Source organism: Brienomyrus brachyistius, unplaced genomic scaffold, assembly GCF_023856365.1.
Source record: "Brienomyrus brachyistius isolate T26 unplaced genomic scaffold, BBRACH_0.4 scaffold27, whole genome shotgun sequence".
Lineage (NCBI taxonomy): Eukaryota > Metazoa > Chordata > Actinopteri > Osteoglossiformes > Mormyridae > Brienomyrus > Brienomyrus brachyistius.
In genome coordinates, this window is record NW_026042306.1 from 211,429 (window position 1) to 230,251 (window position 18,823).

Genomic DNA, 18,823 nt, shown 5'->3' on the forward strand with positions numbered 1-18,823 from the left:
TCACTTCTTCCTCACTTCCTGCTCTCGTTTTCCATGCTAACGTAAGTACGTCAGCAGTCCCACAATACATACTCGTAATAGTGCTATATTATTCATGGTTTCTAGACTGGATGTCTGCTTAGTAAAGCCAGGAGCTGAGTGTGAGCAGAATTCCTACTGTCTGATTCCTTGCATGTGATTCGCTCGTGGGAGTTTTACCCTCACAAAAATGTTCTGAGGGCAGAAGGAAAAATGATTGGTTCAGAGAGATAACCAATTAGATTGTAGAGGAGGTGGGTCTAAGGAACTAGAGGAGGCAGGAACAAGACATCTGATTGGTTGACCCCCCCCCCCTCCTCTAGTTGCCTGTATCCACCACTTCTACAGTCTGATTGGTTATCTCTCTGAACCAATGAACCTTGTGCCCTCAGAACATTTTTGCGCAAGTAAAACTCCCATAAACATGTGGCTTATATCATGTTTAGAGACGGTTTTGTTTCTTCCTTCTTTACAGAACAGAACGCGGACTACTACAAAAGAGAGGTAAGCCTGAAAGAATTTAGAGTGAACCTATTTCAGCTGATGGGATGGTTGCCAAGAACAACCAAAGAGGGTGATTAAGTGGGCTCTTAAGAATGCTGTCATAAGAAAATTGCTTCGGAAGGATCTACATCTGTGTTGTCGTTTTCTTTTTTTGGCTCTCAGATATTGACAAATTCTGTTTAAAGGTACAACAGCATGGCTCTTATCAGGGCTTGGATGTGTACCATGCTGTGCCTTTTTTCTGACTCTTATATTCCCCGTGTGATTTTTCATGGCTCCCGACACCAGATTGAACACATCAGGAAATCCCTGGGCCGCTCGAGGGTCAAGTCCTCCATCTGCCTGGAAAGGTTGGATAACAGCCTCCCCCACCTACCCCCCCCCAACACCTGTGATTCAGCCTCAGTCCCAGCATAGCTGGGGGACCACTGGTTCGACACCAGTCCACATTAGTCCCTAACTGGGGGATATCTCTGGGTATTCTGTATACTGTGCCTCTGATTGGTGGGGGGGGGGGGATCTATTTCATGTTAATTCTGACAAAAATGCTGGGGACTGCTCTTTGTGAAAATCTAACCTCGTTATTTCGTTCTTTCGTCCATCTGCCCATCCATCTTTCACCATAAATCTCAGAGTCACACATATCCTGGATTAATGATGCCTAACTAATATTGAAACCGGTTGACTATTAAACTGAATTGAACTGTATTTAACTGCAAATAATTACTTAATATTGATCAGAAGGTCGCCGGTTCAAGCCTGGCTTCAGCACACTTGTGGGTCCTTGAACAAGGCCCTTAACCCCCAGGTTCCTGGGAGCCTCTACGGGCAGCTGCCCTTTGCTACCAAGCTTTCTCTCACCTATGGAGAGCAAGATGGAGGAGATGAAAAGAGAATTTCCTTATAGGGTTCAATGACGTATAATCATTTCGTCACCATTTCGAGCTCCAGTTTGCTGGAATATGCCAGCATTGAACCTGAATATTTGATGACTTGCAAGGATTATAGAAAGTAGGACTAAAACTGGGAATGGCTGGTCTTCTGTGTTCAGCTTCCTTAAGTTCAGCGAGCAGTACCTGAACCATGACCCCATGATGCAAGGCTGCCCCCCCAGCAACCCCTGGATAACAGATGACACGGCACTCTGGACGCTGAATGCCGACATGTGAGTGTGCGTTACCGCGCCCCATCCTGCCTCTTCAGGGCCACACCCCCAGAGGTGACTGTCGTCTCTTCACTTCCACGCCTCCTGGTGCAGGGTGGAGACACCCACCAAGCTGCGGGTGGAACGATGGGGGTTCGGCTTCACGGAGCTCCTTAGGGACCCTCTGGGACGGTGCAAGTTCAGGGAGTACCTGGAGAAGGAGTTCAGTGGTGAGCAGCATGTAGACCCCCCCGCCCAAGTAGATCAGCTTCATGGAGGCATCGTCAGCAAGTAAGAATCATATTCATTATTTGATCACTGCGGGCCTATTTGGGCAGTGTGTGACTCAGCAGATTGGGATTCATTGCAGGAGGTCATCAGCTCAAATCCCAGAGTCAGCTGAGTGACCTCACTATTGGGCCGTCGATCAGTTACTCCAGGGACTGACTGACCCTGCCCTCTCAAAAAAAAAAAAAAATAGGATCTAGCATCTGCTAAATTAATAATCATGATCCCTCTATGAAAGGCAATTCTCCTCCATATTGGCATCGTGATGAGCGCCTCCTGCAGGTAGCTGATGCATGCGCTGTTTCATTCACAGTGGAGAACCTCTGTTTCTGGGAGGCCTGTGAGGACATCCGGCACGGCGAGAGCGCTACGATCCCGCAGAAGGTGGAAGAGGTCTACAAGTGAGTGCGACCTTGTGGCCCAGTGGGACAGTTTGCATCCCAGTTGAATTTAGAGCAGGCCCTGATGTGGCACTTGCTTACTCCCAGTGGGACTGCAAAGCTCAGGCTCATCACTTCCTTCCCCCCAGGCAGTTCCTGGCCCCGGGAGCCAGCAAGTGGGTAAACGTGGACAGCAAGACCATGGAGAAGACCCTGCAGGGCATGAAAAGCCCACATCGTTTTGTCCTGGATGACGCCCAGATGCACATCTATTTCCTGATGAAGAAGGTAGGAGCATTAACTGTGCACAGCCATGAAAGTGGATGACAGCTTCATTAAAACGGGCTCTCGGCCTCTCCTCTCACCCTCAGGACTCCTACGCCCGCTATTTAAAGTCCGATCTCTACAAAAACATGCTGGCTAGAGCCATAGAACCACAAGAGACCAAAAAAAGGTAAAACTATTATCTTCTATAAAAGGAGTCTTTCTGTAATATATTCCATGTATTTTATATAAGGGGATAAGACTCATATTGGGTGTGGGATACACACAGGTTCTGTTTCTGGGGTTGTTAACGATTAATTCCAGGGATTTTTGGGCTTAGTGTGAACTGCTGGCTTCAGCTTAGCTTCGTCACTAAGACTACACAGAGTTCTGTAATGTTAATTGCTTTTGCGTCCCCTGTGATGCTCTCCAGTTTCTGTTTGTAATTCCACGGTAGTCAAGGATTTTCCAACATGGCTGACTTAGAAAAGGCAGTGCCACAAGTGTTAGCGGAACGCTAACATGTTCTCCTTCCCATCATGCCCCAGTGTCTTTCCCTTTGTGAGACGCCAGCGGCACTCCAGCCGTAACCCTGCCCTTTTCGCCCAGGCCTTAGAGGACAACGGCAAGACCAAGTCCCTGGGGTCACCAGCAAGTCCCACAGCAGCCTGCTCTTCCTAACACTGCCTCCTGGGGGGGGGATGCACTCTGAGCTCACTGCTGCCCCACAGAGGCTGTTTGGGGGCGGTGCTCTGCTGCTCTATTTGACGCAGTCTTCCAGGATTTTTAACTTCGGATGTATTTTTATTATAGTGTCATGTTAAATAAGAACAGACTAAATTATGGTTTAGATCAGAAGTGAGAAAAGTCCTGTGTCTCTATATATAGGAAAAGTTTATTTCATTAGTAACAGACAAACCATAGTTGAGCCAAATATTGCCTTATTACTAAGTAATAAACATCTGCATACAACTTTCACTGAAACAATGGTTGTAATAGATAAATAGCCATTTAAAACTTGGCATTTAGCTCAGTGCTTATAATGTGGATTGTGTCCCATATTCCAGATCAAAACTGTGCAGTTTCGAACCTGCATCATGTCTGCTTCAGATTCCAGCAGCTTCTCTCATCCTTTGTTCATTTACTTCTTCAGCATTTCTCAATAAATTAAGCAAGTTTTTAATTCACCTTTAGTGGAATTCTGTCACTTAAATACCAAAATAGAATAACACAGGTGTCGTACTTTTCAACCATTTTTCTTTTGGCTTATAAACGGCATGTGCTACTCTGAGATCACTGACCTGCTGGAGATGTGGTTCGGAACCGCAGGTGACCTCGAGTTCTTTTTTTTTTCCTCCGTGGAGGGAATCAAACAACAAAAGAGATTAGCCAGAGATCCACCCTGCACGGACTTGCTGGTATGATGGGAACGGGACCTAGATTTACTGGAAGCACAAAGAGAGCAAACTAAATTCTGCCCAACAGACAGGCGGAACAAATCGCTACAAAAGGTTTCAGTCACCTGTCTCCCCTGCCAGGACAGCACCTCCCTCCCACAGCGCACCAACAATACATTATACTATTATACCGTGTCTTGGAAAAGTATTGGAATCCTACTTAGTGTTTTAAAAAGCAGCACATTTCTAAATTATCTATATCCCAGTCCCTGAAAGCTATAACTAAAGATTACTGAGGGTAAGATGAATCTCTGCTGCATCTCATAAGTTCATTAAAAATCGAAACTTCCTTTCTTTCAGAACTGAATTTTCTGCCATGTTGGTCTTTAAAATTGTCCATTCGGCTCCAACAAGCTTTCGAACTCCAGTTTGAATTAAATATTGGGCTGCGAATGTGAAGTAGACAGGGTCATGGTGAGGAATGCGTCAGGAATATGGGGCGTGTCTGGAAGTCTGTGTCCATCACCAAAGCCTGTGATATTCATTATTGGCGGTTTGTTTATTGGCTGCTAAGGCTCACAATGGAAGCTCAATACTAAGTGTTTTGAATTACTGAAGTTTGCATGTTGACGGAGCCGGGATGGATGGATGGATGGATAGATAAATGTTTAATAATACATGCAGTACAAGTGTCAAACTAACTTTACCAGACAAGCCCATTAAAACGAGGCTCTCAGTTTCTCTTGAAATTCTTATGTAAAAAAAAAAAAAAATAATAATAATAAACTACTTTGCATGTTACTTTTTAATAGATTTCCTTTTTAAAAAATTAAATCTGATTACGCAAATCCTTCAACTCCTACACTACCCATCAAGGCAATCCTCAGGATTCCAGGCAGCACAGAGTTAACTGATGTTCTGCGCGGTTCTTAAAAATGCATGAAACTCGCGAGATAAAAATAAAACAACCGCAACAGAGAATACTGAAATTCCGTCTTCATATTACTGAAACATACAGGATTAAGAGACAACATGAAGTTGGGAAAGGGATTGGTGGGGGGTGGGGGGTGGGATTAAAGGCACTGTCAGCATAACATCATAAAGACGGCACCGATGTCCATTTGCCATGGATTATGTTGTATTCTGCGACTAAAAAGGGACCCATAATCTGATTAAGTTCACATCAGACTAATGAGTGAATCTTCTCTGACAGCATTACTGACGCATAGCCCGCCATCCAGAGCTGCATTAGTGCGTTATGGGTTTCTAAGGCCCACCTTAACACAGCAGGGAAACACGTGCTGCTTAGTACGCTATTTCTCGGATCTGTAACATCGTAAGGTCACAGTACAACGTCGTGTCTTTCTGCAACTTTATAGCAGGGCTGAACAGCCAGGTGGCATTTTGGGCATTTTCAAGGTGAGCCGATGGGTAGGCGAGCCGGCAAAAATCTTGGGGAACCCCCCCCCCCTTTCCCAGTCAGCAAAATTTATTGCACAGCAAAAGTTATGGAGACCCCAGCTCTGTAAAATTTACTGTGGGAGTCCAAGGAAACTTTAAAAACACAATATCTCAATCTCCGGAGTCCTTTAAACCTAAAAAATATACAAAGAAATCTATGCTGTGATTCTGCCTAGAGAATTTGGGCCCATGAATGCATATCATATTGGGCCACAAACCCACACCAATGCAGTTATGTTCCAAGTTTTTTACTGTCCTAATCTCCCCCCCTTAACTGCGCCCCAGACTTGATGTTCCACGTTACAATTTCAACCAAATGTTGTGTGTTAAAAAAAAAATTAAATTGTGCACCAAAATTTTTTAACATGAAAGCAAGCATTAATAAAACTTAATCAAATGTTGATTTTTTTTTTTTTATATATAGAATTTCTCATTGTTTTGCTGATATCTGGGAAAACTGGGTTCATGGATCGGGATGGAAAGGCATGTTCAACGCACATTTTTTTTTAAATATTGATTTCCAGCAACTAATAAGCAAATCGAGGGAAATCTGCAAGGTACAAATCTGCAAGGTACAACAGAACCGTTCATCTCATTTCTACCCCGTCAAATCGCGTTCCCAGGGCTTTCTGGACCTCCCACTGAAATGCATTCAGCGACATCCACCTAAACAATTGCATTACCCCGGCAACGGGACTGCAGTAATCTCATTTAGTCTGAGAATTTGTGTGTCAGAAGGTAGAAAATTAGGATACGGACACGTTGCTCAAAGAGTGCCACGGAGTCACCAGCAGTATCATCAAACACGCCATTTAATACAATAATTTTTTTATCATTGTTTGTATAAATACAAATGATTCTTATTAAACAGCATGACTGGACTCGTGCAATACAAATAGGCATATGCATCAAAACCTTTATTAGATTTCAGAAATCACAGAAGAAAATCAAGCTTGGCAAAATAAAAATTATGCAAAATTATCCAGTATATTTCAGCCGTTTCTATAAATGTACGCTAAGGTGGTACTTGCCAACGCCGAAACAATTCTCTCATCCAGTCACAGTGCTCTTTAAAATGGAGATACTTTAATTTATTTAAGGTTGAGTTAAAACACGACATTTAATATTCAGAATAAAATCAAAATCTGATAAGGGATTCACATCGTTTACCGTTTAACTGGTATGTCCATTTTCGATAGGCTTGTTGGGTGGGTAAAAACCCTATTTAACTGATCAGGGTCACTTAGGCAAGTTCACCTTAATTAAAAACAAAATAACTAAACAGCACATAACTAGTCAAAGTGTAAACTCTGCTGTTGGCAAAAACTGTACGGCTGGACCCCCAAGGGCACCAGCGACTGTAGGGCCTTGCTTGGCCAGTAGGGGGCCCCCTTGCACGTGACATTGCAAGGATTTGTAAGTTGTAGGGCGCAGATGGGAAACGAGGTGGGGTAAGAAGCATTAAAGTGCGGAGCCACATACAGCCATGGGGGTGGGTTTGGGTTTCTAGCACAGCCTGCAAAGACCAGAATAAGTTCCTTTCCTCAACACACTAGCGCCCCCTTGGCCAAACACGACCCATGGTCACCTTGCAAATCATTAAGCTGCCCTGAACCCCACTCTGCTTTCAGTAAGTGCCATTTAAAAACAATGATATACACACATTTCAGGAGAGCACCTGTGAAGTCACCCCCCCACACACACACACACACACTACTGGCATTGTTTGGCACCCGACCATGTAAACCTGACCCCGATTTGCATAATTTATTCAGGTATATATCAGAAACCAGGGTTTCTGCCACCTAGAGGCTGTACGGCGCAACAAGAGACAAATCGCCATCAAAAACACAGGACCTGGAGAATCACCCGGGGTGGGGGGGATACATACTGTCACGTACTGGCGTGGGTGGGGGAGGACGCAGGCAGTGTGGCAGTCAGCCAATGGGCGAATTCACGAGAAAAAACACTGTATGTTAAAAACCGCTAGCATCCAGCATGAGAGAAAAAGGTCAAAGCGAGTCAGGTTTTTCCGGGGGGGGGGGGGGGGGCAGGGTTGGTCTTACCTACACTGGCATGGGAGGGGTGGGAGGCATTGGTTAATGGTACAATGTGCAAGACAATTATCTGGGAGAGGAAATTAACTTCCCCTAAAGTAAAACTAAAGTCACAAGAAAACTGTGGTACCCTCTGTCAATAGACCACACTCAAAAAACTCTGAGTAAAAGAGGAACGTTATTGGCCTGGCTAATCTCTCTCTCTCTCTCTCTCTCTCTCTCTCTCACACACACAGCTTGAAATGCTTTTTACACATTTACACTAATGTATATCACAATGCTACCAAAGCTTTGCAAATGACCACAGAGCGGGACTGACACCCAAGTGTGTGTAGAACCACACACACACACACACACACACACACACACACACACACACACACACACACACACACACACACACACACACACACACACACACTCTCTCTCTGAAGTGCTTTAAAAACATAACGGATAAATTATTTTATGTGCAAACTGGGAGGGGGCAACAAAAAGTCGCAAAACACACATGGAATCGATCCCCTCCCCCATCACAACCAACCCTCGGTGAACGAAACCAGAAAGTCAGTCATTGGCATCCCGGGTTCCGGACTTTGCTGAAATGCACGACCGGTGCGGGTTCTGGCGGGGGCTGACTGGGGGCAGGGGGGGTTGGCCTGGTGAGCAGCGCGGCAGTCGCCTTCCACGCATCACGTCTGTGCCAGCTGCAGCTCCTCCAGGCCGTCTTTGCCCAGGTGGTAACGGGCCAGGTCCTTCCGCGTCACCAGTCCCACCACCTGGGCACCGGGAACATGATTGGTACGTAGAACAGGGCATAGATAGCTGGTTATGTTATGAGGGAGGGGTGGGAGTAGCACAGGAAACCAGGGTGATAACCTTGATCTAGATGGATGCCCCAACGGCCACTGGCTGAAAACCGATGCAGTAATTTTCGAATTTTACAATGAGAATGGAGATATGTGCTGGAGATGACGAAGGCCTGAGGACCTCGCAAGGCAGACGCACCTGGTTGTCACTGTCCACCACAATGAGGTGCCGCAGACCAAGGGCCCTGAACAGCTTGAAGACACGAGGAAGCGACGTCTCCTGAAAAAGAGGCAGAAGAACACAGTCGCAGAACATGACTGTTTAGTCAAATGTGTCTCTGGTTCTCAAGGACCAAGACCAAGGCTGAGACTGAGACTAGTACCTGCGTGACAGTGTAGGGGGTGGGATTCATGAACTCCGTCAGGTCCATCATGCACTCCCTCTCGTCTTGGGACACATGGATGGACTGGATCGGAGGGAAGCGAGGGTAGGCATCCCGGAAGTCCTTCAGCTGCAGTTTGCGCAGATTGAGACGAGAACGAGCCCGTTCCACAAACACCTGGTTGAAAAGAGTACACCGGTCACAACGTGGATGAGCACACTTCTCATTGGCTTGCTGCACTGACATTCGCAACCGTGTACGCAGTAAACAGACCCCTCATTGGTCAATCGCACTGCCAGTCACATCCAGGTATTCAATAATCAAACCCCTCATTGGTCAGCTGCACTGTCATTCACAGGCATGCATATACACCAAGCACCCTGATAGGTGTTAGTGTGGACAGACATGCTCCTTATTCAGCTGACCTCTGCAGGAACCTTAGGTCACACTCACCTTGTGTTTCAGGAGCACGATAAGCTGGGAACGCAGGATTAAGCCACAGATTTTCCCTGGCTAAGAGCACAAAATTCAGATTAGCAAAGCCCCAAAGTACATCATGTGACAAATCTCCAGGAAAACAAAATCACCCCTAGTGGGAGGGACATACCTCACAGCCATCACTCAACCCGGAGACTACAGGGAACCCGTTGTGATTGGTCGAGGTGTTGCTGAGCACATCCACAATAGTGCCCACTTTCTCCACCAGGTTGAAGCAGGTTACTGAGAGCTCATAACCTCCCTGAATGGACAGACACACCAAACCTGAATATACAGTGAGAATGAAGCACCAATGTCTTGCTAAAGGCGTGTACTGGGCTCATTGAAGCATTAGCAGGGAAAATCCTGTAGGGGGCAATATACCTGGCAGTCAGGGAGTGGGAGGTGGCTGGGGCATCCCAGTGCAGGAAGGGCACACTCTGCAGCTTGATGTGGATGTCGTATAGCCCCTGTGGGAAAATTCGAGTCACTCAGAAGAGCTTAGGATCACATCTGCACAACATTCACAAGCTGCCACCCCTTGAAGTTTTACTTCCTCTAAGCAGATTTGCTGGCACATTGAGGAACAGAGAAGCGAAACGAGCTGTCACAGCATGATGTGCCACCTTAAGTTAGACAGCTGTGCAAAAACAACGGAAGGGTTCTCAAAATCAGTCACTGGAAGGACAGATGAAAAAAAGATGGCGTCAGACTGGTGGCTAGCTGCACCACCCACACCAAAAGCAAACATGAGACCGGAGCAGTTAACGAAACACGACTGGCCCGATTCCAAGTTCTGCACGGTCTGAAAGGCGATGAGCTCATCACTCACTGACAGGCTCACACATAATGCCAAATGGACCAACCCGCTCCAACCCGAAACGTCAACACTGACCTCCACGAAATAATCGCCCACGATCTTCGCCGTCATCAGAACCAGCATTATGGGTAGGCCGTAGGTGACATTTCCGGTGGCTTCCACCATGATGACAGTCAGGCTGAGGGTCATCCTCACGATCCCACCTGGCAAAGGACCTTCGTAAACAGACGCAAACCCGAAGCCTCATGTGCCTCCATGCACCTCTAGACGAGCTCTGAAAAGCAGGCTGACCGCGGACGGACACTCACCAAGCTGGGCGGCGGCTCCAATCAGAGCGTACTTCCCAGGGTCGGCCAAGGTCTGTCAAACGAAACGCCACAAATCATAAAACATGCTCATTCAAAAACTTCGAGGGGGCTTTACTTCCAACAAACATTATGTTAAACTACATCTATGCCGACATGACGCTGGCGGCCCAGGAAATCGATACAGCACTAACCAATAGGGCACCTTCAAAGAGTCACGTGACTGCTTAAAGAGTAAATCTGATTGGACAACAAAGAGGAAATCAATCTAAAGCGGGTGTTGAAGGAGGCCCTCTGACTTCTAAAGACCCCGTTCAATTTCCTTAATATATCAAAACCTGCAGCGTTTCCATTAAAGTCTGCACAAACAAGCAAATTTGTTGACAAAGTGAAATTGCATAAAGGGTGTTTCCATTAAGTAACATCATGGAAACAACACCTGCAATTTATGATTCCGTGCCTCAACATGGATTGAGCTTTTCATGAGATACGAGCTCTAGAACCAAGTCATCGTGTCCTACACAGCAACAAGTTCGCAAAATCGGCTTCCATTTCAGTTTTGCGAATCGCCACAAAAACCACTTCAATCAAACTGAAAGCGTTTGAGGGCTTGTCCTCCTGAAATATAATCGTACCCATTAACGGATTTTCAGTTTTGCTTCTTCAAAATGTGCAAAAAAATCAAGGTCAGTGGAAAACGTCGCCACTGTGAGGTTTCTCTCTGCTGAGGGAAGAGTTCTGCTATCGTGACGGCCCCTCCTCCGCCAGCGGACCACGCCGCCTCACCGGCTATACGGCGCTTCCCCAGGAACGGCGACCCGGTCCTGATGTACCTGTATGGAATTGTGCGGCGTAATGGAGGCCAGCAAAATGCCAAAGAGCCGCCCCCAGGCGGCGCCGATGAGCAGCGAGGGGATGAAGACCCCGGCGGACACAGTCAGGCCGTATGTCCAGCAGGCCAGGAAGAAGTAGGTGATGGTGAAGATTCCCAGGGTCACGGGATTGTAGGAACCTGCCGGGGGGGGGGGGGGGGTGGTGGTGGTGGAATTCATCACCTAAGTCAGTGTTTCCCACGTTTTTGCTAAAATGTTGATCATGTAGTTGATCCCCAAGAACGCTAATCTAGCGAAACCAGCTAGTTTTTACTTGATTCACCCTGTAATGAGGATACAGGTGTACAGAAATTATTTCATGATGAATGGCATTTTTCATATGATCATTTCCATTTTTCTACCTGGTGTAAAGTGCAATTTGGAGCCGATCAAGACCAAGCCATGTTACTTTGGTATGTCTTTCATCACTAGAGGGCATGGATGAACACAGTTTAGTGCCGTTCGAACTTGCCTACGGTGGCATTCGTCAGGGCACTTGAGAAGCGCTCCTGTTCTCCCCAGGCAGGGTGACAGTCCCCCCATCCCAAATGAGGGAAGCCTTGAATAATTGAGGAGGATTGTGTGTATGGGTTTAGCTGTCTGTCTGGGAAAACAATCAGCCAGAAGCGGCCCGTAAACAAACCTACGACACGACAGAGGTGGCAGACGAGTCTGACTGTTCAAACAGCTGCCCCGGACCTAGCCAGCCTGTCACCAATATCAAACACAGCTGTTCATTCTAAAGATGGACAACGGACTGTAATTATAATCTCTTCCAGAAGAAGGGCACAACAGGGGCGACCAATCCGGCTTCAGGTCACGACCCATCCTGCCCTGAAAACACGTGCTGGAAACTCCACGGACCTGCGGGGCTGTGGAACAGGCTGCGGACACTCCTCTCCGGGGTGTTGAAGACGATCGTGGCATGGAATTGTACTCGCCATCAGCACAGAACAGCTGTGAGAGGGATAAGTGGAGGTTCAGGCCTGAGGACAGGATACACACCCTCTCAGCTGTTCAGCCAATGAAATCACAGAGAGCCCACCTCCAGCTGCCTTACCTGCAAGGGGTATTCCTCCAGCTGATCCTCCCCCAGGGGCTGGCAGTCGTTGGAGAAGTAGATCATAGTGAAGAACACAGTGGCCGTCACGGCAGCAACCAGTATGGCCTCGATCACCTGCAGGCAGGGCCGGTGGATATACCTGGGGATGGGGGGGGGGGGGGGGGGGGCATGGTGGCTCAGCTAATGATTTTGTTGTGGGACAACTTTCATTTGCATCAAACCAGTGTGGGGCAGTTTCAAGGTCAGCCCCACAGTCTCGGGATATATTTATTTAATTATTTAATTTCAAGTGTTAAGATGCCTAAGTTTCAGACAGGCGTGACACAGTAAAAACCAAACAGGCCTCACTTACGTGCACACACACAGGCAGAGGTACGCACACACACACACACACACAGGCACACATGCGCACAGAAGTACGCACACACACACACACACAGGCACACACACGCACACAGGCACACGCACACAGGCACACCTGATCCTGAGGATGGTGAGCCAGTAGTTCAGGACGTTGAACAGTGCTCCCAGCAATCCACCTGCGGGGGGGAAAGAGACATGGGCCCGGCATGAGAAAACCAGAAACAGAACCAGTCCGTTAAGATGTAAAAGAGCAAGGTTTGGGTTTCCACAATAAGACGCTCCCTCTCTCTCTCTCTCTCTCACCGAAGGCTCCCATGACGATAAACAGAGGAATCTCATACAGGTAGTACTCCGTGCTCTGAGGGGGGGGGTAAAAAAAAAGAAAAAAAAATCAATACCCAGAATCCTCCAGTCAAACATGCAAATGACAACATCACACCCTACAGGACTACACACATGGGGGCACCTCTTGTTTGCCTCTTTTTTTTTAATTTAATTTTATTTTATATATATATATATATATATATATATATATATATATATATATATATATATATATATATATATATATATATATATATAGAGTAATTTCTTCTATTTTCTAAAAAGTTACTGATATCTAGTTGGATGGCTAGATGAACACCGCTTCAGTTCCCAAACTTCTCCTCAGGGGCACCTCAGCCGTTCCATGATTTTGTTAAATTTCACCAACAGCTGAATTAAAAAAAGTTAAATATACTGGCTTAAAAAGTCAGTGAGAGACTGACTAGCTGTATGAGGTGTGCTGGTGGCCAAGTCAAAAAAAACACATGGCTGCATTGGACGGTCGCTGCAAATACTAGGATGATTTTAGCAGAGGTTCTGAAATGGCGAAGTTGACACACTTTCACAGGCATAATATCATAGTTTTACACCAACACGAGGATAATCTAAATATCATTTTCTTTGCCTGCCTAAGACTTTTGCACAGTAGTGTATAATTTTTAAAAAAATGGTGAACGTGTTGTGATCCTACAGGAAGCATACAGTGGGCATCCGGGGCAAACGTTTCCCAAAAACTTCAGGCACCGAAGGCGGGAAAAATTCTGCTGCGTTTAAAAAAAATAAAATAAACAACCGTATCTGCATACCATGTAAACTGCTACAGGTGCCTCTCTTGTAACGAGAAACATCCACAACCATGGCTAACATGCCTACCTAAACCAGGAGGCCCAACTAAAACAGCGCGGTACTCATGTCCACCGAGGTGATGACTATATTTCCAGCCCAGGGGGCCTCCCAGGAAAGTCATGCGCTGCGGGGTGGGGGCTGTGTCCAAGTCCCCCAACAAACGTTTCATGGTTTCCTTTCCAACCCATGTGACCAGAAGGCAGGTAAAAATACATCACTGCTCATGTGACAGGGTACCGAGTCGAGCCCTTTCTGGAAATAACAGCTCATCCTTTTCTCTCTCACCCTTGTTTCCCCATAAAGTTCACAGATCAGCCCCTTCTTGAACGGCACGGACAGGAAAGACCAAAACATGTTCGGGAACAGTGTGAACTTGGTCTCATTCTGGATTTTGGTCAAAATTATACCGTCTTCTTTCGCCTTTCCCAAACGAGGTAATGATTATAAAATGCTCTCCACTCTAAGTTGTCCAGACATCCATAAACATCACATTTTCCCCACTGACTAACGGGAGGCAGGAAACCAATGTCAGAGGGTAACGGCCGACATCTCCCAAGAGCTACTTGACTTGCGGACAGCATACCATTGGCCAAGACAACCAGATCAATTACCGATGCCCAATATTTTGATTTTCAAGATTCCATCTACAGACTTTTAAAAAGGACAATCTACATCACAACACCGACAGAAATGGGAAACTTACATCGTTGTCAAAGCGTCCAAAGTTGATGAGACCTGGGTTACTAAAATCTCCCGGCTTGTTGTGGTAGATACTCATGAAGAAGTTCAAGGTGAAGGTCGAGATCATGGAAGCGAAGAACTGAAAGATACGGGTCACTGAATAGTTACATTTCACCAGAGCCCCGTGGCGGGGCAAGGAGATCAGGTATGCTAATCGGAAACGTCACTCACGATTCTCCAGGTCAACATCTGGTTCCAGAAGGAGGCTCCCTCCTCCAAGCTGAAAAGGACACCACCTGCAAAACCGGAAACCATCAGAAACTGCTGCATAACTGCATTACTCACAGATCAGCTCCACTAAACTGGAAATATTCAGCAAAGGTCATACAGGGGTCTTTATTGCAAGGATAAGACTCCACTGGTGTGACTCCATGCCTTTGTGGCATTTTTTTCCTGGATTATTCATCAACACAGAGCCACCTTGTACTTTCCATCCTGAAACCGAAAAATCAATGGCGGAGGCCGAAGAAGCCCAACGCTGACAGGACACTCTAATAACCTTTTTTTTACTCATCATAGCTTCCCTTCTTCCTTGAGGGTAACATTAGATTCTGGAGGCATGGAACTGATCTGAGATCAGAGCTTCGGGTGTGTATATGGGTGTGTCGAGACTAGATGGTCAGTATGGATAACTAAGGTGCACTAAAATTGGGTGAGCAGGCAAGGCATGTCACCCAGGTTGTGTGACAATTATTTTATATATATGTATATATATATTCCATCCACCATCCCTCCTTTACGGAGAACTGCGTTATTTTTATTGTCCATTACGAAGAAAAAAAAAACTATATATATATATATATATATATATATATATATATATATATATATATATATATATATATATATATATATATATATATATATATATATATATATATATGGGTGTATCGAGACTAGATGGTCATTATGGATAACTAAGGTGCACTAAAATTGGGTGAGCAGGCAAGGCATGTCACCCAGGTTGTGTGACAATTATTTTATATATATGTATATATATATTCCATCCACCATCCCTCTTTTATGGAGAACTGCGTTATTTTTATTGTCTATTGCAAAAAAAAAAAAAAAAAAACAATACATATATACATATATATTTATGGGTGTATCGAGACTAGATGGTCATTATGAATAACTAAGGTGCACTAAAATTGGGTGAGCAGGCAAGGCATGTCACCCCGGTTGTGTGACAATTATTTTATATGTATGTATATATATATTCCATCCACCATCCCTCCTTTACGGAGAACTGCGTTATTTTTATTGTCCATTGCGAAAAAAAAAAACTATATATATACATATATATTTATGGGTGTATCGAGACTAGATGGTCATTATGGATAACTAAGGTGCATTCAAATTGGGTGAGCAGGCAAGGCATGTCACCCAGGTTGTGTGACATTAATTATTTTATATATATGTATATATATATTCCATCCACCATCCCTCCTTTATGGAGAACTGCGTTATTTTTATTGTCTATTGCAAAAAAATAACACAAAAAAACTATATATATATATACACACATATATATTTATGGGTGTATCGAGACTAGTTGGTCATTATGGATAACTAAGTTGCACTAAAATTGGGTGAGCAGGCAAGGCATGTCACCCAGGTTGTGTGACAATTATTTTATATAAATGTATATATATATTCCCTCCACCACCCCTCCTTTACGGAGGACTGCTTTATTATTAATATCCATTGCGAAAAAAAAAACACAAGAAAAAGAAAAAATATCTATATATATACATATATATATATATATATATATATATATATATATATATATATATATATATATATATGGGTGTGTCGAGACTAGATGGTCAGTATGGATAACTAAGGTGCACTAAAATTGGGTGAGCAGGCAAGGCATGTCACCCAGGTTGTGTGACAATTATTTTATATATATGTATATATATATTCCATCCACCATCCCTCTTTTATGGAGAACTGCGTTATTTTTATTGTCTATTGCAAAAAAAAAAAAAAACTATATATATATATATATATACATATATATTTATGGGTGTATCGAGACTAGATGGTCATTATGGATAACTAAGGTGCACTAAAATTGGGTGAGCAGGCAAGGCATGTCACCCCAGTTGTGTGACAATTATTTTATATAAATGTATATATATATTCCCTCCACCACCCCTCCTTTACGGAGGACTGCTTTATTATTAATATCCATTGCGAAAAAAAAAACACAAGAAAAAGAAAAAATATCTATATATATATATACATATATATATATATATATGGGTGTGTCGAGACTAGATGGTCAGTATGGATAACTAAGGTGCACTAAAATTGGGTGAGCAGGCAAGGCATGTCACCCAGGTTGTGTGACAATTATTTTATATATATATGTATATATATATTCCATCCACCATCCCTCCTTTACGGAGAACTGCGTTATTTTTATTGTCTATTGCAAAAAAAAAACAGAAAAACTATATATATATATATATATATATATATATATATGGGTGTATCGAGACTAGATGGTCATTATGAATAACTAAGGTGCACTAAAACTGGGTGAGCAGGCAAGGCATGTCACCCCAGTTGTGTGACAATTATTTTATATATATGTATATATATATATATATTCCCTCCACCACCCCTCCTCTACGGAGGACTGCTTTATTTTTATTTCCATTGCAAAAATAAAACATTTTACAACACAAAAAAAAAAAAAAACGAAAATAATAATAATAATTATTTTGAATGTGTATTCAAATAAGTTTGAATGTGTGTGAACTATATATAAATATATATATACACATGCATATACAGAAATATATACACACACACACACACATATATATATATAAAGACACACACAGACACACACTCACATAAACACATACACACACTGTGTACAGTCTTATGCAAAGGTTTGGCACCCCTTGACAAATAACATCTTTTCAATTACAAAAGCAACAATATCAGTTAATACAGTCTCTTTAGGAACTGGGGGGAAAATACACAATATTTTCAGCAAACATTGATGAATAGTTACTTTTTATGCCATAAATTGAACAAAATTACAAAATAAAAACATTATTATGGCACTCTGCAAAAGTTTGGGCACCCTACGTAATCAGTACTTAGTAACACCTCCTCTGCCAGATATCACAGCTTACAAGCGCTTCTTATAGCCAGCTGAAAGGCTTTCAGTTCTTGTACTTGGGATTTTCTCACATTCTTCCTTGCAAAAGGCTTCTAGTTCTGTAATATTCTAATATATCAAGGGCTGTATTGTCAAATAGGAGATCGGCAGCATTCTCCCACCTGAGAAAACTGTACTACAATGCCCTTGATAGTGTGTAGAAACACACTCGTCAGCTCTAGTCCTCCTGTAACAACGCAAAAGGACTGGCAACCCTCAGGTATTTATGCGTGCGATTGTATGATAAATTCACCCTGACAGTCTCACACTTCTCTTGGTACCAACAGGTCTCATGGAATATATAAAAGGCAACTGCAACAATTATACTCGGCACTAAACATCGAGGCACGGAAATGCAGCAGAGCTTGTGTATTTCTCAGGATGCATTCTAGTAAAATGCCCGGAAAATGAGCTAAAGACATATTTCAAGGGGCACTATATAAAACCGATGGAAATTTTACTGATTAAATAAAAGGAAAAGCATCGTTTGAAAAATCACAAATGTTTCTAAGATTCAATGCATCGCTTTTTGACCACATCATAGCGATGAACACATCATTGTTCCTGACAATGTCCTAATACAGAAATAAAACTTTATGTTGGTAAACTCAAAAAGCCTTCAGCTGTCACACTGGCTAACGATCTCAAACGATTATAAAGCAGCATTTTGAAAAGCGCTGTTTTAAAATAACAGGTACAACACTTACCTTGTCTTCTGGCCAAATGCTTTTCACGGCTTGGCACTCCAACGGTGCTGAAACGAAATTTGTATTTCCTCCTACCTCGTTTGCCCTTCAGTTCTTCTTTTCTCCCTTTGGATGTTTTTTTCCTTCTTCTTTGGATATTGTTTTTTATTTTTGTTTGTTTTTTTTACTTTGCATGTTTTTCCTTCTTCGGATATTATTTTTTTGGCTTATTTTTTTAGACGATGTTTTTTTCGTCTTCTTTAAAAATTGATTTTTTTCGTCTTCTTTAAATATTGTTTTTTTTTTTCATCCTTTTGATGTTGTTTTACGGAACAAGAGCCGTACAGTGCTACTCTATCAGGAGGTAGCGCCAACTGAACGCCTTGAAGCAGTACCCAGCTCTTTTATAGGGAGCGTCAACCCGAAGTCAAGTTCTA

General features: G+C 43.8%; 1 protein-coding gene across 1 annotated transcript in view; it reads right to left on the reverse strand.

Annotated features, from left to right (window-relative positions):
* Positions 1–18,419, reverse strand: part of LOC125721049 (H(+)/Cl(-) exchange transporter 7-like) — a 139,397-nt gene extending 120,978 nt beyond the window's left edge. Inside the window, exons 1-4 of the mRNA XM_048996988.1 lie at positions 18,408–18,419; positions 14,685–14,749; positions 14,476–14,592; positions 12,906–12,960 (exon numbers count right to left, since the gene is read on the reverse strand). Coding sequence (XP_048852945.1) covers positions 12,906–12,960; positions 14,476–14,592; positions 14,685–14,702 — 190 coding nt within the window. The 5' untranslated portion in view covers positions 14,703–14,749; positions 18,408–18,419. The remainder of the gene's footprint in view (positions 1–12,905; positions 12,961–14,475; positions 14,593–14,684; positions 14,750–18,407) is intronic.
* Between the last annotated feature and the right edge of the window lie 404 nt (positions 18,420–18,823).